Source organism: Crocodylus porosus, unplaced genomic scaffold (genome assembly GCF_001723895.1).
Source record: "Crocodylus porosus isolate Cpor-Errol unplaced genomic scaffold, CroPor_comp1, whole genome shotgun sequence".
Lineage (NCBI taxonomy): Eukaryota > Metazoa > Chordata > Crocodylia > Crocodylidae > Crocodylus > Crocodylus porosus.
Genome location: NW_017728911.1, coordinates 149090 through 170333, shown reverse-complemented (window position 1 = coordinate 170333; position 21244 = coordinate 149090). Strand labels below are relative to the sequence as shown.

Genomic DNA, 21244 nt, shown 5'->3' with positions numbered 1-21244 from the left:
GGGATGGAGGGGGCACCAAACACACGTGCACACACACATGTGATCAGCCCACACTTACAGAAGCACTCTCTTCCCACCCTAGCCAATCCCAGCCCCAGGCAGGAGAAGCAGTGCCCAGCCCCCTCCAGGTACTGCTCAGGAGGAGCCAGACCAGGCACATGCAAGTGGGGTGACACTTACTCCATGCCATGCCTTCCCACTGGACTGCATCCTGCACCCCTGCCTATCTGCCTCTGCCTGCAGCAGTGTGGCTGACTTGGGGTGAGGGGCAAGAAGGGGGCACCAAAATACAAGATCACCCAAGACACCATTTTCCCTAAGGCCGGCACTGTAAAAGAAAAAGAAGTGGGGAGGAAAAAAGGAAGGGGCATTGCTGGGAGAGGCACGGTGGGCAGATGAGAGAAAAGCAAAGCAATTAATCCATAAAGTGACATAGGGGCTATGAAAGCTAATACAGGTAACGGAATAAAAATCTGAAGTCTTAGTTTAGGCCGCACGTAACACAATCCAGGCAGAGTCGCTGGCAGATGTTTGGGATGTGCCTACTGGGCTCCCTCCTGGCACTGTGTCTACTGCCAACAAAATAAGTCCCATCCACTTGTGCACTCTCCAGCAACTGGTCAGTGAAGATCTGAAACTGGCTCTGGGGAAGGCATTGTAGTTTACCCCAAGCCAGCTATTCTCCCTAACTCTTCGTCTTCACTGTACCTCATAGAAGCAAAGGGGCTGGTACCATCAAGGTTTAGGCTACTCCCAGGGCTGCATGATATTTGTTGAAGTCTTATGCTGTCCAAGGTGTGTGGCAGGTAACAGGAAAGCCATGTGAATTGTGTTGTACAGAAAGCAGAGAAAACACTGATATGAGCTAAATTCATTGCTGTTAGATTCAATGTTTTCCTAGCTCCTGCTGTAGCTCCAGTACTGTTACAACAACAGACCAAAGCAGTCTCACCATAAGAAAAAAGGCCCAGAGGGACCAGGTGAGAAGACTATATCAACCTTTCCACCAGATGACATCAGTGTCTCCACAGCTGTATCCCAAGCTCCTGTAATGGAAACCTAGAACTCCAGCTGTTCCTCCCTCCCTCGTGTCACTGATTCCTTTCTCCCTACTGTATCAGGATTCTCTTTTTCTTTTTATGCCTTTGTCTAATGATGCTTCTGGTCAGCTGCACTGAGACATCAACCCTGGCAATACTGCTGTCCCCCAACAGGCAAGCTAAAAACAATGCCCAGGGAACTCAGTGCCAGTCAATCCACCAGGGCCTGCAGTGGCCAAGCAGATCCTGGACTGAGCGCCTGCATTCTCAACTTGTCTCTCACTTGACTCCAGAAAAACCAGGAGGGCATTCTGTGGACTGAGGCTCTCCCTTTGAGCAGTTTGGTGCTAGCAGACAGGGCAGCAGGGGTGGGGGTCAAGTGAAATATCTAAGCAGATGATTCATAGGATCATAAAAAATGAGGGTTGAAGGGACCTCAGGAGGTCAGCTAGTCCAACCCCCTGCTCAAAGCAGAACCATCCCCAACTACACCATCCCAGCCAAGGCTTTGTCTACCTGGGTCTTAAAAATGTTTAAGGATGGAGATTCTACAACATTTCTGAGTAACCTGTTCCAGTGATTTACTGCCCTCCTGGTGAGAATTTTTTTCCTAATATCGAACCTAAACTTCCCTTGATGCAACTTGAGCCCATTGCTCCTTGTTCTGTCATCTGCCACCACTGGGAATGGTCCAGCTCCAAATTCTAGCTCTAGATTCCTGGAGCTGTTAAGTGTCCACATTTGTTACAAGAGTTTAATAAGTGTATTAAAAATTTGGTTAGTTTGATGTTTGACTAGCAAAACCAAGTGGCTAGCAATGCAATCTTGAGCCCCAATTACCGTATCTATCATATAGCTTACAATAATTTATAACCTCCCTGGGATCCTCATGCATACAGCAGGAGAGGTTCACATGTCTGCAGTGACATGCCATATTTTTGTGCATATTTCATGCAACGCCCCCTCCCTCCCCCTCAAGGTGCTGGAAACTGCAGCGTTCATTATGTGATGGTCATGTAAGTGATGTTGCAGCCATGATGGTCCAGAAATTACACAAGAGGTGAGGATTTCTTAGGGTGCCATCTTTTACTGGACCAACTGCATAGTTGGGATGGAGTTAGACAAGGTTTGAAAGCAAGACATTCTTCATTAGACTTGTGTGTTTCATATGTGAAAGCTCATCTAACTCTATCCCAACCACACTGTTGGTCCAATAAAAGATGGCACCCTAAGAAATCCTTGCCTTACACTCTTAAAACCAGTTTCTGCCCTTACAGGGAAAAGGGAAAGGAAAATTGGCAGCGACTCACAGGGAGCAGAACAAGGACACTCTGCTCCCTAGCTGTTACTACTCAGTGGGCACTTCTACATGTGCATATTTACTGTGTAGTAACCAAATTACTGTACATTATGGGCATATGTCTATACATGCATGCCCATACTGCACAGTAAATATGGTGACTTACACCACCTTCGCATAAATTTGATACCTGCATCATGTAGGTATCAAATTTACACCCAATTAGTTACTGTGCAGCAACACATATGTAGATGCCTTATTGCATAGTAATATTGTATGTTTCGACCAACTTGGGACTAAAGCTAGGAGCACTAAACTTAGTCCCATGTCCCAAGTCAGTCCACACGCAGCGTTAATGTGCTTTACTGCTTGCAGGTGTAGACATGCCCAGTTACTTACAAGAAGGAAAGATCTTTTTAAAATCCTTCTGCCTATTAAAAACAAGTTGTGTATTATATTTCTGGACATGCTGTATGTGAGAACATGTGGTACTTGCTATGGTCAGACACATCTCATCAGCCTTCAGAACCAAGATGGATGTAGGTAGACTCATGTACCCAACAGTAGTAGGCTCTTCTGGGCTGCTTTCCTGAAAGTCACCAATCCTGTGCAATGTTAGTGTCACCTGCTGGAGGAGGCTGCTGTTTCCTTTGGGAAGTCCTCACATTTGGTGATGGGTGCAGCTTGGTGACTGGTACCACCCTGGTCACCAGCTATCAGGCACCTAGGCTGCAAAAGGTACAGTGTGCTCTATTTCAAATGCTCTAGCAGAAAAGCAGTCTTGAGGTGATATCTCAGCACATGGACTTCAATGAATCCACAACAGTCCACACCTGTAGAGGGTCCATGTCTCATCCTTTTGCAAAGAGGTAGCACAGGACCCACGGATCACTTCAACCCTGGCCACAGGACTTGAGTGAAACTTCACAGGGCTTAGGGATGAACTGGCAACAACCCCACAGCTTATACTCCTGGGACTCCTTTTTAAAAAAGAAGGACAGAAGGAGTTCTTGTATTAGGAAAATAGACTCTTTACATTTAAGACTGCAGCCACCTCACCTAGATTCTAGAAAGGCAATTCAGACTTTATATACCTTTTCCTGAAAAATACTTGATGTATTGCTAGGAAGCAATACATCAAACCATACAAGAACACTAGATGCATTTCATACCTCAAGCACTGTGCCTTTAAATATAATAAAACCCTTAACTCTAATCTGCATTAATAAACATGTTAACATACACTCTATCTATATGCCTTCTCTGAATAATACAGCAATGTATTTTCAAGAAAAATCCCAATCCCAAATACAGAGGTAAAATATACACTCTAGAAACACAACCGCACATCACTCTAAATATTTTTTACATATGCTCTACCTGTGAGATAGAAAAGCACAGCAGCAGCTCAACACCAGGTACAAGAAGAATCACATGCCAATGCCATTTTAAAACTGTTATTTCTTAATCTGTTACAATATTTACACAATGCTGTGGTCAGCATTAAAGGTTTTATTTTATTGCATTAAAATTGCACCCCCTGCCTGCAACGTTCCTTTATCTTGTACCTTTCCATGCCTTCAGTTTTAGTGCTTGTTCCCAGGCCTTTGCTTATTGCAGTCTGTCTTTCAGAGCCCCCAGGTGGCAACTTTGTCTGTAAATGGATGACTTTTTGGTGGAAATCCTATGATTGTCACATTAACTACTCAGCATGATGGTCACTCCTTTGCCAAGGGTCCTTGCATAGAGCTTTGAGTGTGGCAGAGGTTGCTCACAAGGCCTCTGATCCTCCATGCTTAGTGGGACAGATACTGGAATCCAGCTATTCTGGGGAGGGAGGGGAGGAGGAGATGCAGCAGCGAGATGGCCACAGGGGGCAACTCTTTTTACCTCTCCAATAGCTGTCTTGACTGTCCGGACATAGTGCATGTTAGACTCTGGAGTATGGCTTAGGCTATGGCAGCAGTATCGCTTGTAACCCGAAAAGCCGTCCTCCTGTAGTGAGAGAATCCCCACCTCTCTCCAGGGACAGCAATTCACACCCCACTCAGGAGCAATCCTGTCCTGGGCTGGCCCTGAGCAGTGCTGAGCAGAGACTGCTCAGGTCACTCTCGTCATTTTCCTCGGGCTCACTGCATGTGTTCGACTGGCTGCTGCACTGCGAGCTGCGCCTGGACTCCACTTCCAGCGATGCTTGCCCCTTCTGGACTGCAGGTACCATGGATCCATCCTTGGGATATGAGCTGGAAGTAGGTTTTGATGCCTCCTGGCAGGGTGGGATAACACACTTTTTCTGGCTGAACAGTTGTGCTACCAGTGACTTCCTGAGGATTTTCTGCAGACTCTCGCGAGCCCTCTGCTTGGTGCCCAGCTGAGTATAGTGCAAATCCAGCTGCAGTAACACATCAGTCTGGGGCAGGGGAGGTGGGGGAAGGGGGAGAGGAGGTGGTGAACAAAGGACACAATGTGAAACAGAGACAGAAAAACTAAAGCAGACTACTACAACCACTGCCTGACTTCAGAATCAACCAATCCACCTGACTGGATAAGCAGGTTTGTCTGTGTTCTAGTTAGGCATCCCTTTATGCATTGAAACATCCTGGTAAGACGTTGTGAGGAATGGGTTTGATCTGTGCTGTAGCCCAGACACTTGCTTGAAGCAGAAAGGCCTGGGAGACAATGTCATGGAGTTATAGACTCATAGAGAAGTTGGGCTGGAAGGGACCTCCAGAAGTCATCTATTCCAACCCCCTGCCTGAGGCAGGATCATCCCTAGCCAAACCATCCCATACAAACAATAATCTCAACTTCTATAGGACTGCTGTGAACTCTAACCCAACACAGACTTAACACCCTAACCTACCACACATAAATCAGAAGAACCACGGCAGCCAATGCTTTGCTTCTGTAACTCCCAGGTAGAGGGCCATGCCCTCACTACAGAAGGCAGCAAAAATCCCCACAGTCCATATCAGTTTGACCATTGAGTAAAATTCCTTCCTACCCCAAATATGGCAATCAGTCTGACTTTGAGTGGAGGAGGAAGACCCTCTAGCCAGGAACCTTTGGCTTTAGTCCCAGCAGGGACACTGGCACACCCCAGTCAAAGTCCCCATCTTTGGCAGTAGCCAGCACCCAATGCCTCTGGGAAGGCTTAAAAACACCCTGACATAGCAGAAAAGGACAGCAGGGGGAAACCAGCAAAGCATGGAAAATACCCATAGTAGAACACATGCCTGGCTATGCCCAAAGCATCCATGACCAGTGGCTGTCCAACCTCTACTTGAACATGTCCAGTGATGGAGAGAGAGTCCATAGCTTCTCTGGGCGGTCTGTTTCACTGCCTCACTATTCTAACAGCGAAGAAGTTTTTCCAGATATCCAATCTAAACTTACTTTGCTGCAACTTCCAGCCATTGGTCCAATGCTCTCTAGCCTCAGGGCATAAAAGGAAGGTGTCAGCAGGGAGAGGAGGGACCAGACTTGGCTTGGTCACTAAACTGCAGTCAAACTTCAGACAACTCCTAGAAGTATCCCTAGTCCAGGGAGAGGCTCCCTGCTTTGTGACCTCCTCTGAATGCTTGCTTTCAGTCAGTCCCAGGACACACAAACTCAGGAACATGCAAGATCTCTAAAGGCATTTTGGAGGGAAGGTAGGATGGCTTGGGAGGCACCAGCTATTCCAGGGGGCAGGCAAAACACATAGTGAGATGGCCACACAAGGCAACTCTTTTTTTACCTGAACTTTCTGTAGACCACAGAGCCGGAGCACACAGTCCAGTTCCTCGTGCTCTGATAGGGAGGTGAGCAGTGACTCTACCTGGTTAGACTGGCTGCCCCACAGCACTGCCAGATCTTGCATCTCCTAGAGCAGGAAGGAAAGAAGAAACAAAGCCATCCTGAGCACAAGCCAAGCTAGGCCACAAATTCAGAAGTGTCCTCTCCTCCCCTGTCCAGCTGAAGCCAGCCTGGTCTGGGCTTCAGAGTCTGGGCTATGGTACATGCTGCTCCTATTCACACCATGGAATGAGACCACAGCCTCTGGTGCCCCCCAAGGTGGATCAAGGTAGTTAGAGTCCCAGGGAAGCAGCCATCAGGGCACCCTGAGCGCACCTCAGGTCTGTCAGGCAGTTGGCCGGGCAGGGAGAGCATGGGTCTGGGGGGAACCATTTGCCACCTCAGGATCAAGGAAGCATCAAGGTGGGTCACACCTCTGCGGGCAGCTGAGTCTCTGGGCCACCCTCTCATTTGCTTCAGTCTCGGGTTTCTGGAAAAGGAAAGGAGCCAAGGAGGGTTTGACCAGAAAATATGGGGCAGTGTTGAGTGCTGTTGTCAGGGCTCTGAGTCTGGTGCCCAGCACACCAGCAGGAGGCACTCAAGCCAGGGTCTCAGCACGACCGTGCTGGCTTTGGGGTGTTCGTGTCCCCTTGCCCTGGAACGGTTAGAGGCCCCTGCAGCTCACTTACTCTGCCCGAGCACAAGCAGCAGAGAACTGCATGTCTGTGCACTTGGGCCAGGTTCGGTTGCTGCTCATGGCTGCGGCGGCCTGCAGGAAAGCAGCCGCTGCTCAGTGCAAAGTGGTATCCCACAGGCGGGCTGAACTCTGGGATTCAGTCTGGGCAAGCCTGCAAGACGCTGACCTGCTCTATGAGATTATGGTGACCTCTGGTGGCTAGTCCCAGCAACTACGAACAGCCTGTTTCCTCTAAACCGGATAGACCAGGCCAGTGGTCTCCAAACTTCTTTTGATCGCACACTCCTATCAGTAAAAAATTTTTGAGCACGCACCCCCAATATATGTATCTTTATATTCACACACCCTTATCAGTAAAAGATTTTTGAGTGTGCATCCCCAATATATGTATATTTATATAAATATAAATAGAAGTTCTAGTATTTTCTTCCCACACCCCAATGGATTGTCTTGCACACCCCACTTTGGAGACCACTGGACTAGGCCAACTCTTTAGGTGCACTGGCTCCTGTCCCTCAGCACTGTGAATGCACTGGCACTTGGGAGAAGGATAACCTACAGCAGCCCTCAGACCTGTGAAGGATGCACAAATAGTGATGCTAAAGACAAAGACAGGCCCTGGAGAATTTTCATGCCACTTTTCACACACCCATCCTCCCTGGACAAAATCACCACTTTATGCTCCAGAGGAGCATTGGCTTCCTGGGATGGTGTTTTGATGCTAAAGTCCCTAAATTCACTGTCAGTTGCTGACTGTGGTATATGTGCATGTGGGGGGTTGCACTGCTGGGAGGTTTGCTGCATAAATGGTGACAAATCCTGTTCTTCCTCCCGTGATCATTTTTCCTTACCCACGCCCTTTTTCTTGAGAACTAAAGGAATACAAGTGCTTTGTATGTAGCTCTCTCCTTGGACAAAGCAAATACAATGTGAAGATGAGTCAGTTTCCCAGTCCTTGGCTTTTCCTGACTAGAGACATGCAGTCAGATTGGAGGGAGTTCAGAGTAAAGCAGAAGAACCTCAGAGGACTGAGGCTATGAGTTATCAAGAAAGAGTCAAGGGCAGTGGATGTCAACCCCCACCCCAAGCCCACTATTTAGTTTCTTAGAACAGGGTCAGCAACTGCAACCTACAGCCCATGGGCCAGATCTGACCTGCAAAGGGGTCTGATCTAGCTCTTGAAGGTCCAATCCAGTATGGAACGGTAGGATGGAACTGTACTGTGCCAACCTTCCCCTCTGCTCCCTCTCCTTGCTTTTCCCCTACAGCCTGCTCTCTGCACTTGCCTTTGCTGCAAAGACAATGAGGATCAGCAGCAAGGGTAAATGCAGGCAGCTGGCCACTCTAGGGGACACAAATTTGTGGCCCACAGCAGGGGCCGGGTAACAAAGGGCAGGCTGCACTGGCAAGATGTTGATGACCCCTGATTTAGAACAAGCTCCAATCCACTCCCTTGGATTGCATTTGGCTCCAGACAGAAGATCTCTCAATTTGGACTGGGAGAGAGCAGCTGGCCAAGCCTTTTCCAAAGAAAGCAGAACTCCACCCCATATGTACTCTTCTTCTAAGCCCCCAGCCTGCCTTTAGCACCATTTCCAGTCCCTCCTCTCCTGCTGCATCCTCTGTAAAGTCACAGTGTATATGATGACCATCTACTCTAGTCTCCTTTGTTGCACAGACCATTAATTTAATCTGGATACTCCTGCAACGAGCTCAGGAGCTTGAACTGGGTCAAACTATGTCAGCTTGCAGGAGATTAAAGTGTTGTGTGTCCCAGGCAGAGAACAGGAGAGATCGATGCCCAGGGAAAGGTAATGTGAGGGGAGTGATTTAGGTTCCTGGTGAAGAAAACATACCCTGCTCTGCAGAGAAAAGCAATCCCCACTATCAACATCCAATCTGACCTGGATGAATCTTCTTTCCCAGTTCTACAACTGGTATTCAATTCCATACTGAGCACAGGAGTGAAGAACACCAGGCAGGCAACTAACAAAGTACCACCTAAGAACACTTGTCATCGGCTCTTCCTGTACAATGTCTGGTCAACGCTTTAAAAAAAGCAAAGACTAGAAATAATGAATCTGATTCACTGGAGAGATTTGATTATATTTGTTGCTTTCACACAAAGCTGCAAGTGTGCTGAATGCAAAACAGAACTTCTTGTTCTATTCATGTCCTGTGAAGGACGGAGATAAACAGAGATCAACAGATTCACAGAGTCTAATGCCAGATGAGACCACCATAGCCATCCAGCCCACTCCATCCTCCTTCCCCAAACACACATAGCTCCTCTTGTATAGGTTTCTAAATCTGTATGCTGGCTAGGCCTCCACTCCATCCTCCTCAACTTCTTCAGTATGCTTGACACTAGCTAACCTCTGAGTCTATCCTTTGTAATCTGAATAACAGCCTCTACAGACTGTCTTTTTCTCTGTACACAATACATCCTCCACTTGTTGCAGCGTGCACTCACCTTATGCAATCAAGATATGAACAATCATATCCTCAGTCACTCTGCTAATATGGTCTACCTTTTCCCCCCCACATGCTGCCTGTCTGTCTGTCCACCCTATAGGAGAAAACTCTGTTCATTTTTGTCTGGAAAAATGTGCCTTACTACAGGCACAATTAACAGTAATAACCGTGCTTCATTTCCTTTTGAGAGGTGACTACTGAAAAACCAGCCAATGCTAGAAAGTTTGGACAGTGTTTATTTTGCAGAAATCCTGAGCTCTGAGAATTAAGATAAGTCTAAAGAAAACCAGTTAAAGCTGGAGCATTTAAAAAAGTCTGAGGCACCTAGGGACGGGCACCTGAATCCAGCCTGACATCTAGTCAGCTCAAAGCCTTGTCTCTGGCAGCAGCAGCTGCAGAAGGAAGTGCAAAAACCCCACAGTAGAAAACATGCTCCACATTAGATTTCCTCCTGATTAGGGTTGTGCAAATAATTGATTTCCTTCTTCAGCAGCCAAATTAAAAATAAATCCACCTGCTATGTGAGCTGTTATTTGACCCATTGTCTTATCTTCCTCAGGACTGTGTCCCAAGCCTGGGAACACCAGTGTTTAGAGATACAATTTCCTCAATCTCTCTTGGTTGGCAGAGTGGTGATGGCAACCAGACACAAGAAGGAAGGTGAAACTCATCTACCTTCTATCCCTTCTAATGGATAAGTAGACTGAGCTCTGCTGCGAAGCAGGTTTTCCATCCCTCGGATCAAAATGTAGCTCTTTTCTGACCCTGTTGCAATTTCTTTTTAAAGAACACAAGTCAGGAAATGCCAAATCCAACACTTCCCAAGCACTTTGGGCCTGTGAGGGTCACCTTGCCAAGGACTAGCAAGTCCTTGACAAGCTGACCCAAGAGCCAGACTGTGAGCCACCTTTACTGAGTGGGTGAGAGGTCAGGCAGTTGGGAACAAGTGAAAATGGATCCCAGGGGTCAAACCCCAAAACAGGAAAAAAAAATTTGGCTTGACAAAAAAGATTTTTCTTTGGGGAATGGAAGAGGGGAGAGTTGGGGGGTTGGGGGGGGGGGTTGGTTTCCTTGCTAAAAAAGAAAACTTGAAAAAAAAAATGCAACATCTACCTGGGAAACAAAACATGCTGTGGTTTGCTTTTAACTCTAAAGAAAATAAACTTTAAATGGAGTAACTTTGGTCTCAAACATTGCTTTGAAATGAAGAATTGAAGAAGTATTTCATTCATAAAATATCAAAACAAACTGCTTGAACTACTCTGTTTCCAGCTGAAACTGTTTGCTAAATTTATTAATCTTTTCAGGCAACCACAAATTTCATTGTTCTGCAAAGATACCTTTTTGTCTGAAAAGTGTGGCCCAGTGGAAATGTTACCACAGCCCATCTACCTTCCTCCCTCCCATGTTACTGCAGCACCTTGAATAGAAGAACTCATTGACATAAAAAGCAGCTACAGAAAAAACTGGGGTCATATCTTTCTTTTCTCCTGGAGCCTGGGGCTGGGCAAGCAAATAAACTGCAGGCTGCTTCCTCAGCTTTAAAGGAATGCAGCACACACTTCCCAAGCATCAGCCCTCCCAGAAGAGGTTGCTGAAGGAGCCAAGTCAGGGCTAGATCCTTGGTCTACTCAGTTGTGACCCTGCTAGGCAGGGTCACAGGTCTGGACATCCTACAACCTTCCTCTGAGGCCAGGGTCTTTACCACAAAAAAGGGTATATGCTTTACATGAGTTAAGCAACTCAAGGTAAAATCCTACTGAATGTGAGGTAGTGGGGTGTTAACTCCTTCAACTTAGCAAGCCAAGATGAAGCCTGTGGGGAAGCAGCTGTTGTAGCTGAATAAGCTGTTGGATTGCCACTAAAAGGGGCAGAGACAGGAAGCCAAAAGGCCTGGCGCTAAGAGTTTGGGTTAGGAAAGCGAGTGGAAGTGCAGCATGCAGATGTCTGGCAGTGCACAAAGCCATATGCAACGCACGATGGAAGAGGCCTGGGAGCAACTTCCCTAAGAGACAGGCTGCACTGGTCCAAAGTCTGGCTACTCACACAGCTGCCGCTTGCTGGCTCATTGCTTGGGCACCACAATTTAGGGGACAGCACTCAGGCTGGAGAGGAATGGACTCCAGTTTCTCATGCCACTTCTCTCCCTCAGCTGGGGTCTTTGTGAAATGGGAACTTTTAACCTGATCTTGGCATACAGGACACTGAGGAGGCACTTGTTCCTCTTGTCAAGAATGGAGGATAATTTCATGCCTTTCTCCCTGTTTTGCGCTCTGGGTTTGTCCCAGCTCCTCTCCCATCCCTGTTTTCCTCCCTTCCAAGGGAGGATCCACATGCACTGACAGCTGTGAAGAGGACACAGGTCTCTTACCTGCTGCCTCTCCAGGCCAAAAGCCTGTAGCAGTCTGGTCTTTCATTTAGCACTAGCAGCCCCTTTATTCCTGCCTCAACTTTTTGGGACTGGACAGACTCAGCTGACTCAAACCTACTGCCAACTCAATGATCACCACCAGAGGGCAGTGTGTACCCGCTCTCCAATGAGGAGCTACCCCATGGAGGTGCCAGGACCCCACTCCGGGCAGAGGCCAGATCTGTTTGCTTCTTTTGGACAGATCCTAAGCCAGCGAACGGGGCCAGGAGACTCATGCTCTCTCCCATGGAGAGTCACAGCACTCTGCCAGGACAGCGAGGGAGCCAAAGAGGCCTGTTGCTGCCACAGCCAGAGGGAGGCCGGGTCACGGTGATGTGGATGCCACCCTGGCCTGTGCTCCGTGCGGGTGCTCCTGTTCTTTTGTCCAGATGGAATTCAAGTCAGACTCAAGGAGATGCCCACCCAGTGCCTGGTCACTGTCCTGCTCAGCACTGGCAGAGGGAGGAGCACCCTCCCCCTCAGCAAGTGTGAAAATGCCCCATGCTTCGTTCCCCAACCATTGGGCCTGGTGCGTATGCAGATGGTCAGTGGCTCCCACAGTGCACTCAGGCTCTCCGCTGCAAGCCGACAGCTGTGAGACCGTAGCTGGGCTCCATCCATGGCCCTTTTCTAGATTCCTTGCCTTGGGGCAGGTGTACAGAGCCAGCTCAGAGAATGCCTGGCATTCCCCAGCAACACTGGCACAGGGTTGGTGCTCCGTCCCCACACTTCAGCTTTACTGCCCAGGCAGGGACGTCTTCAGTCCCAAGCCTGCAGGCCCACATGAACTCTGCCTGAGCAGGATTCCTGTGGCAGGACCTGCCACTTCACCTGGCTCCCCCCACCGGGCAGTGGACAGTGCTTCTGGCAGTGCCCCTCTTTCTCTATAAACAGCCCGGGGCACGGAGGGGCAAGCTGAGTCTCCTACTCTGGGGAGGGAAAGTATCTCCCATGGGCCCTATGCACAATGCCCCTCAGCCTCTTCCTTATATCCCCTGGATATACACTATCATCTCAGTTCTGCCCCCACACATCTCCACTGCTCCTATATAGCCAGTGCCCTTTCCAACCTGCCACTCCCCAGCTTGCCTGGAGAGAAGAGACAAAGGGGAGTTCAGAGAACCGGCCCCACATCCTCCCTGAGGGTGGGTAGAGGAGCTCACCACAGGCCTGCATAGCAGAAGCCGGACATCAGCAATGTGTGGCGGGGGTGCCTGCAGCTTTGCAGACACATGCATGACATTGGAGAAAACCTCCCGGAAGCGGAGCTCCACCTGGATGCCACATGGGAAGGTCACTGTCTCCCGCAGCAGCTCTGGAAGCAAAAGGAAAGCATGAGTCACTGAAGAGGGTAGAAGGACCCTGCACAGCCACCCTGTAAAGTCCTACAGCTACGCACCTGCCAGCAGCAGAAGATGCACAATAGGAGCTCCAGGGAGCACCTAGGTGGGAACATCAGCATGACTGAACCATACCCAGAGGTTCTGCATACAGTCTCTTTCTAACACTGGCTGCCCAGTGCCCAAAGGAAAGCCCCTGAGCTCTTCAACCTGCCTGCTCAGGGAGTCCCACCTCCCAGTCCTGACCCTCTGTGCATCATCCTTGCTTCTCTGATGCTGTTCAGCAGTGAAGCTGTATGGCCTGAGGTCTATTAGAGCTCCAGAAGCCAATTATTTTCTGTCAGCCTTCAACTCCTACTGCATTGCTGCCCATTTCCAAACTGTGCCCTGAGAACCCACAGCTCTCCTCTTCTGTGCTGCTGCCTGTATTGGGGTCATATCTCTGCTACCCAGCTATTCTCACTACTGATGGCCTCTGTACTGAACAGGGAGACTTGGGCCCAGCTGCCCATGCCAAACTGCATCCTTCCCTACCACTAGTTTGGTGCCTCTTCTATGCCAGCTGCTTGTTCCCTCTGCCTGCTCTGTGCTATGTCTTTTCAGCACAGAAGGAAGTGTGCAGTTATTTTAAATGGCCTCCCCCTCTCCATAGCTGGACAGTGGCTCCTAGGATACTCCAGGTCTACTGCCCTGGGCTGACCCAGCCTGCTGTGGTGAATGTCAACCTGTGCCTGATGCTGTGACTATGAAAAAGACCATGCTGCTGCTGCCCCCCTTGCTGCTCCATGCAGATCACAGCCCCCTATTATTTCCTCTGTAATTTGCTGGCTCTCCTCAGTATTTAGCTAGCAGTACAGTCAACCCTGGCCAGCTCCCTGATCCTCTACGTGGCCTAGGTGTCTCCTGCCTGATAGAATGAGTAGAGGTCACCCCTCCAACTCAGCACCCCTAGGCCCTACACTCATTAGCAACCTTTGGATTCACCCACCCAAGCCCTCCTAACCTCCACTTCTTCTCCAAATGGCTCCAACTCAGTTTACCCCTCCACGATTGGTACCCTTCCCCAAAGGAGGTAGCAGAGAAGCAAACCCCTGATATACCCCTGTGTGTTTGGGCAGCATGACTGAGGGAGCTGCTCTGTAGAAGCAAAGCCCCTGGTGGAAACCCTGTCAGTGAAATGCAAACACGGCATCCCACACTATTGGTGCCTGTAGCTCAAATATCAAGTGCAATTCATCTTCATCCCCATGGGGAAGGACAGGCTCCATATGGATAAGGGACACACGGATCTCTTAATCTCTTACCACAGCTGTGTCCCCAAAGCTCTGCAGTCAGTCCAGTGGGGTAGATGGGGTCTGTCAAGGCCCGAGCTTCCTTCAGAGTATGCTTGATCTCCATCACCTGCTTCCCTGTAACCAAGGGATCTCGGCCGATGTCTGGAGGGAAACAACTGCTTGAGTCACAGTTAAAGGGGAAACTGCCAAAAGTGTGAAGGCAGTAAAACATCCAAGGGCTTGTGTGTGCCTGCTCCTTCCATGTGCTTTCGAATTCTCCCCCCTCACATCAGTGATCTCATAACATCCCTACTAACTCATTAGCCCCTCCACCGCCACAGTCCTCAAACCACAATCCTCATGGCCCAGCCCAGATTCTGCAGTGTCACTGGCAGGTCTGAGCAAACACAGCACACAGCATCCAGGCAAAGGCCAATGCCTGACATGCCTGGTGGCACCCAAATGTTCTCCATGCCATTCACCTTCCCATTCCTTCCTGCCCTAACCTGTAGTTTGCATTTTTGACCACAGTGGCATGCCAAGCAAAGGTCCTCCCAGTGACAGCAAACTTCTCCCAGTGACAGCAAAGTTTCTTTCCGAAGTAGCTGTGGTTCATTTAGAGCCCAGAGGTGTGTAGGAACAGCTCAGGTCACTCCTACTGTGCATGTCAACACTGGACTCCAGCTACCATGGTAACATTTGTCTGTGCTGCCTCCTTACTTTCCAGATCATCAACAAGCATATTAAACACCACCTGGCCTAGCATTGAAACCCAGTGTTAATTGTTCTTCTTGGTAAAATTTGACCATGCATTCATTAGCTTATTTCTGTTTCCACCAGTTTCTGAGCCACCACATTGACACATGACAGACTAGCTTCCTGAGTAGCTGCTCAGGAGTGGCTTTTGCCAAAGGGTTTCTAAAAGTATAAATAAGCACTGTCACCTGGTTCTCCTTTTGCCCCTGCTTTTCTGTTGACAGGATTAGAGAATTCTAGTACAGTAGTTTTCAACCTGTGAGCTGTAGGCCCCTGGTGGTCCAGAAATGGTCTCAGGGGTCCACAAAAGATTATTATTACTCAAAAGCATGTGAATACCCTCACTTACAATTCAAAGAGGTCCACACCTCCACTCAAAATTCCCAAAGGGGTCTGTACCTTCGTTCAACATTTTTTAGGGGTCTGCAAATGAAAAAAAGGTTGAAAACCACTGTTCTAGTAGATTGTAGAGGTATGATTTTTCCTTTTGCATCAGCTACCCTTGGCTTTGTCTCCGTCACATCATGATCATGGAAGTGTCTGGTCATGTTAGTGTAGTCAGTGCATGTGGTGTAGAAAGGGAAATGTTGAGCCGGCTTCTCTCTGGCCCTCTTTGAAATCTGAGCATTTTCTATCCCCCAATATATTTTCAAACTGCAATAAAGGATGCGTATTTTTGGGAGCTGAGCCTTCTCTTACACTCCTCTTAACTCTCCCATGTACAGTCGGGGCTTGGGCATTCCCTAATCTTTACTTTATCTGCTTGTTCCAGCTGTTCCTCTTGTGAGTTCTTGATCAGCGACCATGCATTATCCTACTATCTGATATAAGTGCCTTCCAGCTTTACCTAATGCTCTCCTATATGATACCACTGCCCCCCTATTTCACCTGCGGCAGGCTAGGGTGTTATGGCTTATGGATGTTTCAGGGTCAACTGCATAGTTTTGCTAATAGGTTAGACAGTGGATTTGTACAGGATGGTCTGGTAGGGATGATTCTGTCTCATGCAGGGGGTTGGACCAGATGATCTCCAGAGGTCTCTTCCAGCCCTATTTTTATATGATTTTATGATTCTATATTTACCTTCCAACACATCCTCCAGCATATGCGTAACCTTCTTCTCCTGAAGAATATGCGTCTTCAGGTACTTCATGAAGATGCCTGAGCTGAACTCTCCATCTTGCACTTCATATGCTTCTGCATCTTCACTCCTACAAAGGCAGTGAGAGATTCCTCACTTTTCTGCTGCCACTTGAGCAAGAACACTCAGGAGCCCCTAGACATACAGGATAAAACCAGGGCTTGCTGTCACCATTCTGAGTTCAAGGTATGGCCAGGGTGAAATAGACTGATCCTGTGGACAAAGAAAACTAGACATCCACACTGGCTGAGAACTACTGGGCCTTGTAACTGCAGCTGCATCCACCTGCAGTTCCTATTGCTGACTGCCATGTAAGCCATAGGAGTGACTGCAATGAACAGCAGGAGCAAGTAAACAGGGGAGAGCAAACAGGGCAAATCTGCAAGGGAACTTGTAAGGGGCAAAAGGAAGAGAAGCAGGTTCTGGTTCTTGCTTCCTGGAATGTGAGCGAATGAGTTTGACGGCATTGACCCTGCACTCTGAGTGAGCACTTGTCTGAATCTGTGTGCTCCATTGTATGCACTGGGTCTTTGCTGATTATTTTCTGGTGGAAGAACTGCTATTTGTACCAAGCCTATGTCCCAACAAAGGGACAGAGCTTGCCCAGGCCACAAAGAGCATAAAAGGTCGCTCCTTCATGAATCAGGGAAAACAAACAGAACAGTTTGCACAGGATCTTGTCAAGCAGATCCTTGACAAATACACAAGGGATCCCAGTGCACCAGGGATCTTGCCTCCACAGTTTCCATTGCTGATTGCAGTGTACACCAATGGAGTGACAGTACCAGCCACTGTAAAGCAGGCACTTGCTTGAATGAAAAATGACACTGCAAGGATTTCACTGGTCAAACAGCAAATCTCCTAGACTTGGGAAGACAAATACACTATGAGGTAATGACTCACGGGATGTCATAATGCATTGCTTGGGAAATTATCACACTGTGGCCCTGAAGCAACAGTAGGAAGTGCTGCCAGCTGTCATCTAACTTGAGGACCCTGTGATAACGCTGCGTCTTTCCCAGCTGTTAAGGAAAGACTCCTGCACACACACCCATTAGGCAAAGAAAGGGTGTTACAGCCTTAATAACCTCTGGATCAGCCACAGCTGTTGCCCATTCAGAGCTGTAGAGGGAGAGGAAGCATCAGATAAACAAACCCAGAGGGAAAAGCTGAAAACCAGAAGAAAACGGAGTAAGCCCTAGTGATCTCCAGCTCTCCAGTGGGCACATCTACACGTGCCCGAATGTGCTTTTCCTAATGTGCGTTAAATTTAGTATCTCCAATATGAGGTACTAAATTAATGTGCATTAGGCTGCCCTAATACACAGTAGTTCAAACACATGCTTTTTAGGTGACACAATGTACAGTAGCCTATTCTACTACACATTAGTGTATTAGTACAGGTTTTTTTATGTGTTACTTCAATGTGCAGTAGAATAGGATACTGTGCATTAAAGTGCACTTACAGATGTGCCCAGTATCTGCTAGGATGTGGTGACAGGTATCCAGGTTCTCCCCACCTTGTTGGCAGATTGTCCTCTGCTGCCCCGTGTACCAAGCCTGCAATCAGAGGCCCAGTCATTGCACCATGAAATGCCCAAGGTCCCCATTCCTGACCAAGTTGCACAAATACTCACGTGGCATAGCCATAAACCGTGTTCCCCCAGGGCTCCAGTGGCTGGACCTGCGACAGTGCACACTGTGGGTTGTACCTGAGGGTGAAAGGAGGTGATGGTGAGAACTGTGAGCTGGAGTCCAGCCTCCAGCCTCTGGACCCGGAGGCCCTGGCAGTGGGGAAGGCAACAGCAGATAGAGTCGAGGTTTGCTGCTACTAAGGGAAGATGTCACCTAATTTTTTTGCCACAGACACATTGCCAGCAACCAAAACCTATGTTTTCTGGCAGCATAAAGATGAGGTGACAGCTCCTCTCTATGGCAGAAACTGCACTTCCCAGAATGCCCTTCACTGATATGCACCAGCACCCCTGCCACTGCTGTCCCTCCCTTCTCCCAGAGCTGGACCTGAGGGGAATGGGAAGGGGAGGTGCCTTCCCCCTTACACAGTGCCTGAGGCTTGTACTCCATTATGACCCATCCTTATGCCATTGCTCATCGCAGCTCATGGGCAGGTTCATTGTGGCCACCATAGAGTGATTATGTAGCCGAGGGTCACTGGAGCATGGGTTCCTTCCCTTCCCCAGTTCAGACACCTGATTGAGTTGCTTTCACAAGCAAGAATTTCCCTTAAGTCAGAAGAATCCTGCTGCTCCAGAAAAACAGCTCTGGGCTGTGGCCTTGCTGCAGCCAAGGATCAGGCCTGGCTTCCACTGAAGAGCATCAGAGAGAGCGCACGGGCCTGGATGTAGCAGCCAGGGCTGCCCAGGAGATTCACTGAGAGGAGAACCAACACCTCTGGGCTAGCAGGCTAAGGAGAAGGCACAAGTTTCTTGTTTCACACGGAGCCAAGAGCTGACAGGCTGCTTACTGCTGGTGACCAGGGGCTGGTAGTGCAGGCTGAACGGGGGTAAAGGGAGTGAGGCATATGACAGCAATGTTGGTCTGTCTTGTATATCCCCTAAACAGGCTCAGAAGTGGCCGTACTGTCTACTTCTAATTAAAATAAATGAATGGAGTAATTTATCTGCCCTCAGCTGCTCCAGAGTAAACACACAGGCAGCTGAAGGATTCCAGACACCAGGGAAAACAAGACGTCATGTCCCAGAATAGGATGAAGTCCTCGCTGCCCCCGCACATGGTGCACTTTACAGCACAATTCTAATCCAAGGCTGCCCTTAGATGCTTGGGTACAAAGCTACTTCCAGGTGGTGACAGACAGGTACGCACAGCTATGAAAAGCCAGTTAGCAAAGTGAGGGGGTTGGGAAGAGGGGGAGTTTGAGGGAATTAGATTTGGTTTGTTTGCACAGATGGAGGACAAGGTTCAGCTGGAACATGTTTCCGCAGAAGGACAGAACACAGGGACCTCCTTGACAACAGAAAACAGAGGCAGAGCTAGCACCCAGACACTAGCACATCACCAGTTTCTCTTACTTTGAGGGACAGATCTGCCAGGTGCTGGATTTCTGCTAATACTTGGCAGGACCTTGTATCCCTCTGATAGATCTTTTCAGAGCCATATCCCAGATGTAGGGAGGAGAAGATGGATAAGCAGACTCTAGGCCCAATTCCCCTCTCATCTGCACTTGTACAGACAGAATTCATGACCCCAAGAAAAGGACGGCACAAAAATAGCTGCACAAGGACACCAGATTTCAGAAGGGCAGAGTTCACCACCTTAGAGAAAAAATAGATTAGGCCCCAAACATAGATAAATAACAAAGGGAAAAGGAGTTCAGAAGAGCTGTCAGTTCCTAAAGGACACAGTATTAGAGGCTATTCCAACAGTGACAGCTATAAAGGCACCTCTAGGATGGTGCAGGAACAACACACCTGTGCAGGGGGTTGGTCTAGATCATTGCTTCTCAACCAGGGTGCTGTGGCACCCTGGGCTGCCATAGGGTGTGAGTAAGTAAGTAGGGTATGAAGAAATAAGCTGAAAAAAAGGCTCAGGCTTGTCTCTCCCTACCGGATCTCCTGTCCCCACTGCCCAGCACCTCTGTACTGTAATATGTAAATGAGTTTGAGAGTTGGAGCCACTCAATTCACACAAGTTACGGAGGGGCGCCTTGAGTCCAGTGATGGGTGCCCCAAGCCAAGAAAGCTTGAGAACCATTGGTCTAGATGACCTAGCGGTCCATTGCAACCCTATGATTCTGTGCACCATGAATTTATGTTCTGTCCTTGCCAGTTTTCTCACACCCTGTGCTGAGCACATCTGTTGCTCTGTGTCTGTATTCTTCTGGGGCCCTCCTGACAGCTAATGTCTTAAGAGCAAAGGTTCTATTTTAAGAGATGATTTTCAAAGAGCTCCTAAAATCTACACATTTACTAAACTGTTACTTTAGAAACACTTTCAAGAAAAAAACAGCATTAAATAAAAAGAGGCAAAACAAAAGACTCCATTCAGCAGCAGCATAAAGGTAATACAATCATGTCTAAGCCTCCTGGCCCCTTCCTGGAACAATGTGACCAAAGCAAAGCAGTTATCTGCAGCTCACATCTTTATCAGAGCAAATCATCCATGCCAGAAGACAGGCGGGTGATCCAGGGTGACCTGGACAGGCTCAGCAAATGGGCGGATGAGAACCTGATGGTGTTTAACACCGAAAAATGCAAGGTTCTCCACCTTGGGAGGAAAACCCTGCAGCATCCTTATAGGCTCGGCAGTGCTACGCTGGCTAGCACTACAGAAGAAAGAGACTTGGGGGTCATCATTGACCACAAGATGAACATGAGCCTGCAATGCGATCCTGCAGCTAGTAAAGCAACCAAAATGCTGGCTTGCATCCACAGATGCTTCTCAAGCAAATCCTGGGACGTCATTCTCCCCTTGCTCTCGGCCTTGGTGAGGCTGCAGCTGGAGTACTGTGTCCAGTTTTGGGCTCCACAATTCAGAAAGGATGTGGAGAAGCTTGAGAGTCCAGAGGAGAGCCACGCGCATGATCAGAGGTCAGGAAAGCAGATATTACGACAACAGGCTGAGAGCCATGGGGCTCTTTAGCCTGGAAAAGCGCAGGCTCAGGGGTGATCTGATGCCAACCTACAAGTGTATCAGACGTGACCACCAGTACCCAGGGGAATGTTTGTTCACCAGAGCGCCCCAAGGGATGATGAGGTCGAACGGTCATAAACTACTACCAGACTGTTTCAGCCTAGACATAAGGAAGAATTTCTTTCCTGTCTGCGCCCCCAAAGTCTGGAACAGCCTGCCATTGGAGGTGTTTCAAGCACCTGCTTTGAACCCCTTTAGGAGCAAATTGGATGCTTATCTTGCTGGGATCCTATGACCCCAGCTGACTTCCTGCCCTTTGGGCGGGAGGCTGGACTCGATGATCTTCTGAGGTCCCTTCCAGCCCTAATGTCTATGAAATCAGCATGATAAAAGGGAAAGGCACCTGTAACAGATCTCTATATG

At 48.6% G+C, this 21244-nt stretch overlaps 1 protein-coding gene across 1 annotated transcript in view; it reads right to left on the bottom strand.

The window, feature by feature from the left end:
* Positions 1-3701: 3701 nt before the first annotated feature.
* LOC109308800 (mucosa-associated lymphoid tissue lymphoma translocation protein 1-like) overlaps positions 3702-21244 on the bottom strand; it is a 53847-nt gene continuing 36304 nt past the window's right edge. Inside the window, exons 10-15 of the mRNA XM_019533205.1 lie at positions 17848-17922; positions 16153-16280; positions 14344-14475; positions 12863-13014; positions 6080-6205; positions 3702-4750 (exon numbers count right to left, since the gene is read on the bottom strand). Coding sequence (XP_019388750.1) covers positions 4388-4750; positions 6080-6205; positions 12863-13014; positions 14344-14475; positions 16153-16280; positions 17848-17922 — 976 coding nt within the window. The 3' untranslated portion in view covers positions 3702-4387. The remainder of the gene's footprint in view (positions 4751-6079; positions 6206-12862; positions 13015-14343; positions 14476-16152; positions 16281-17847; positions 17923-21244) is intronic.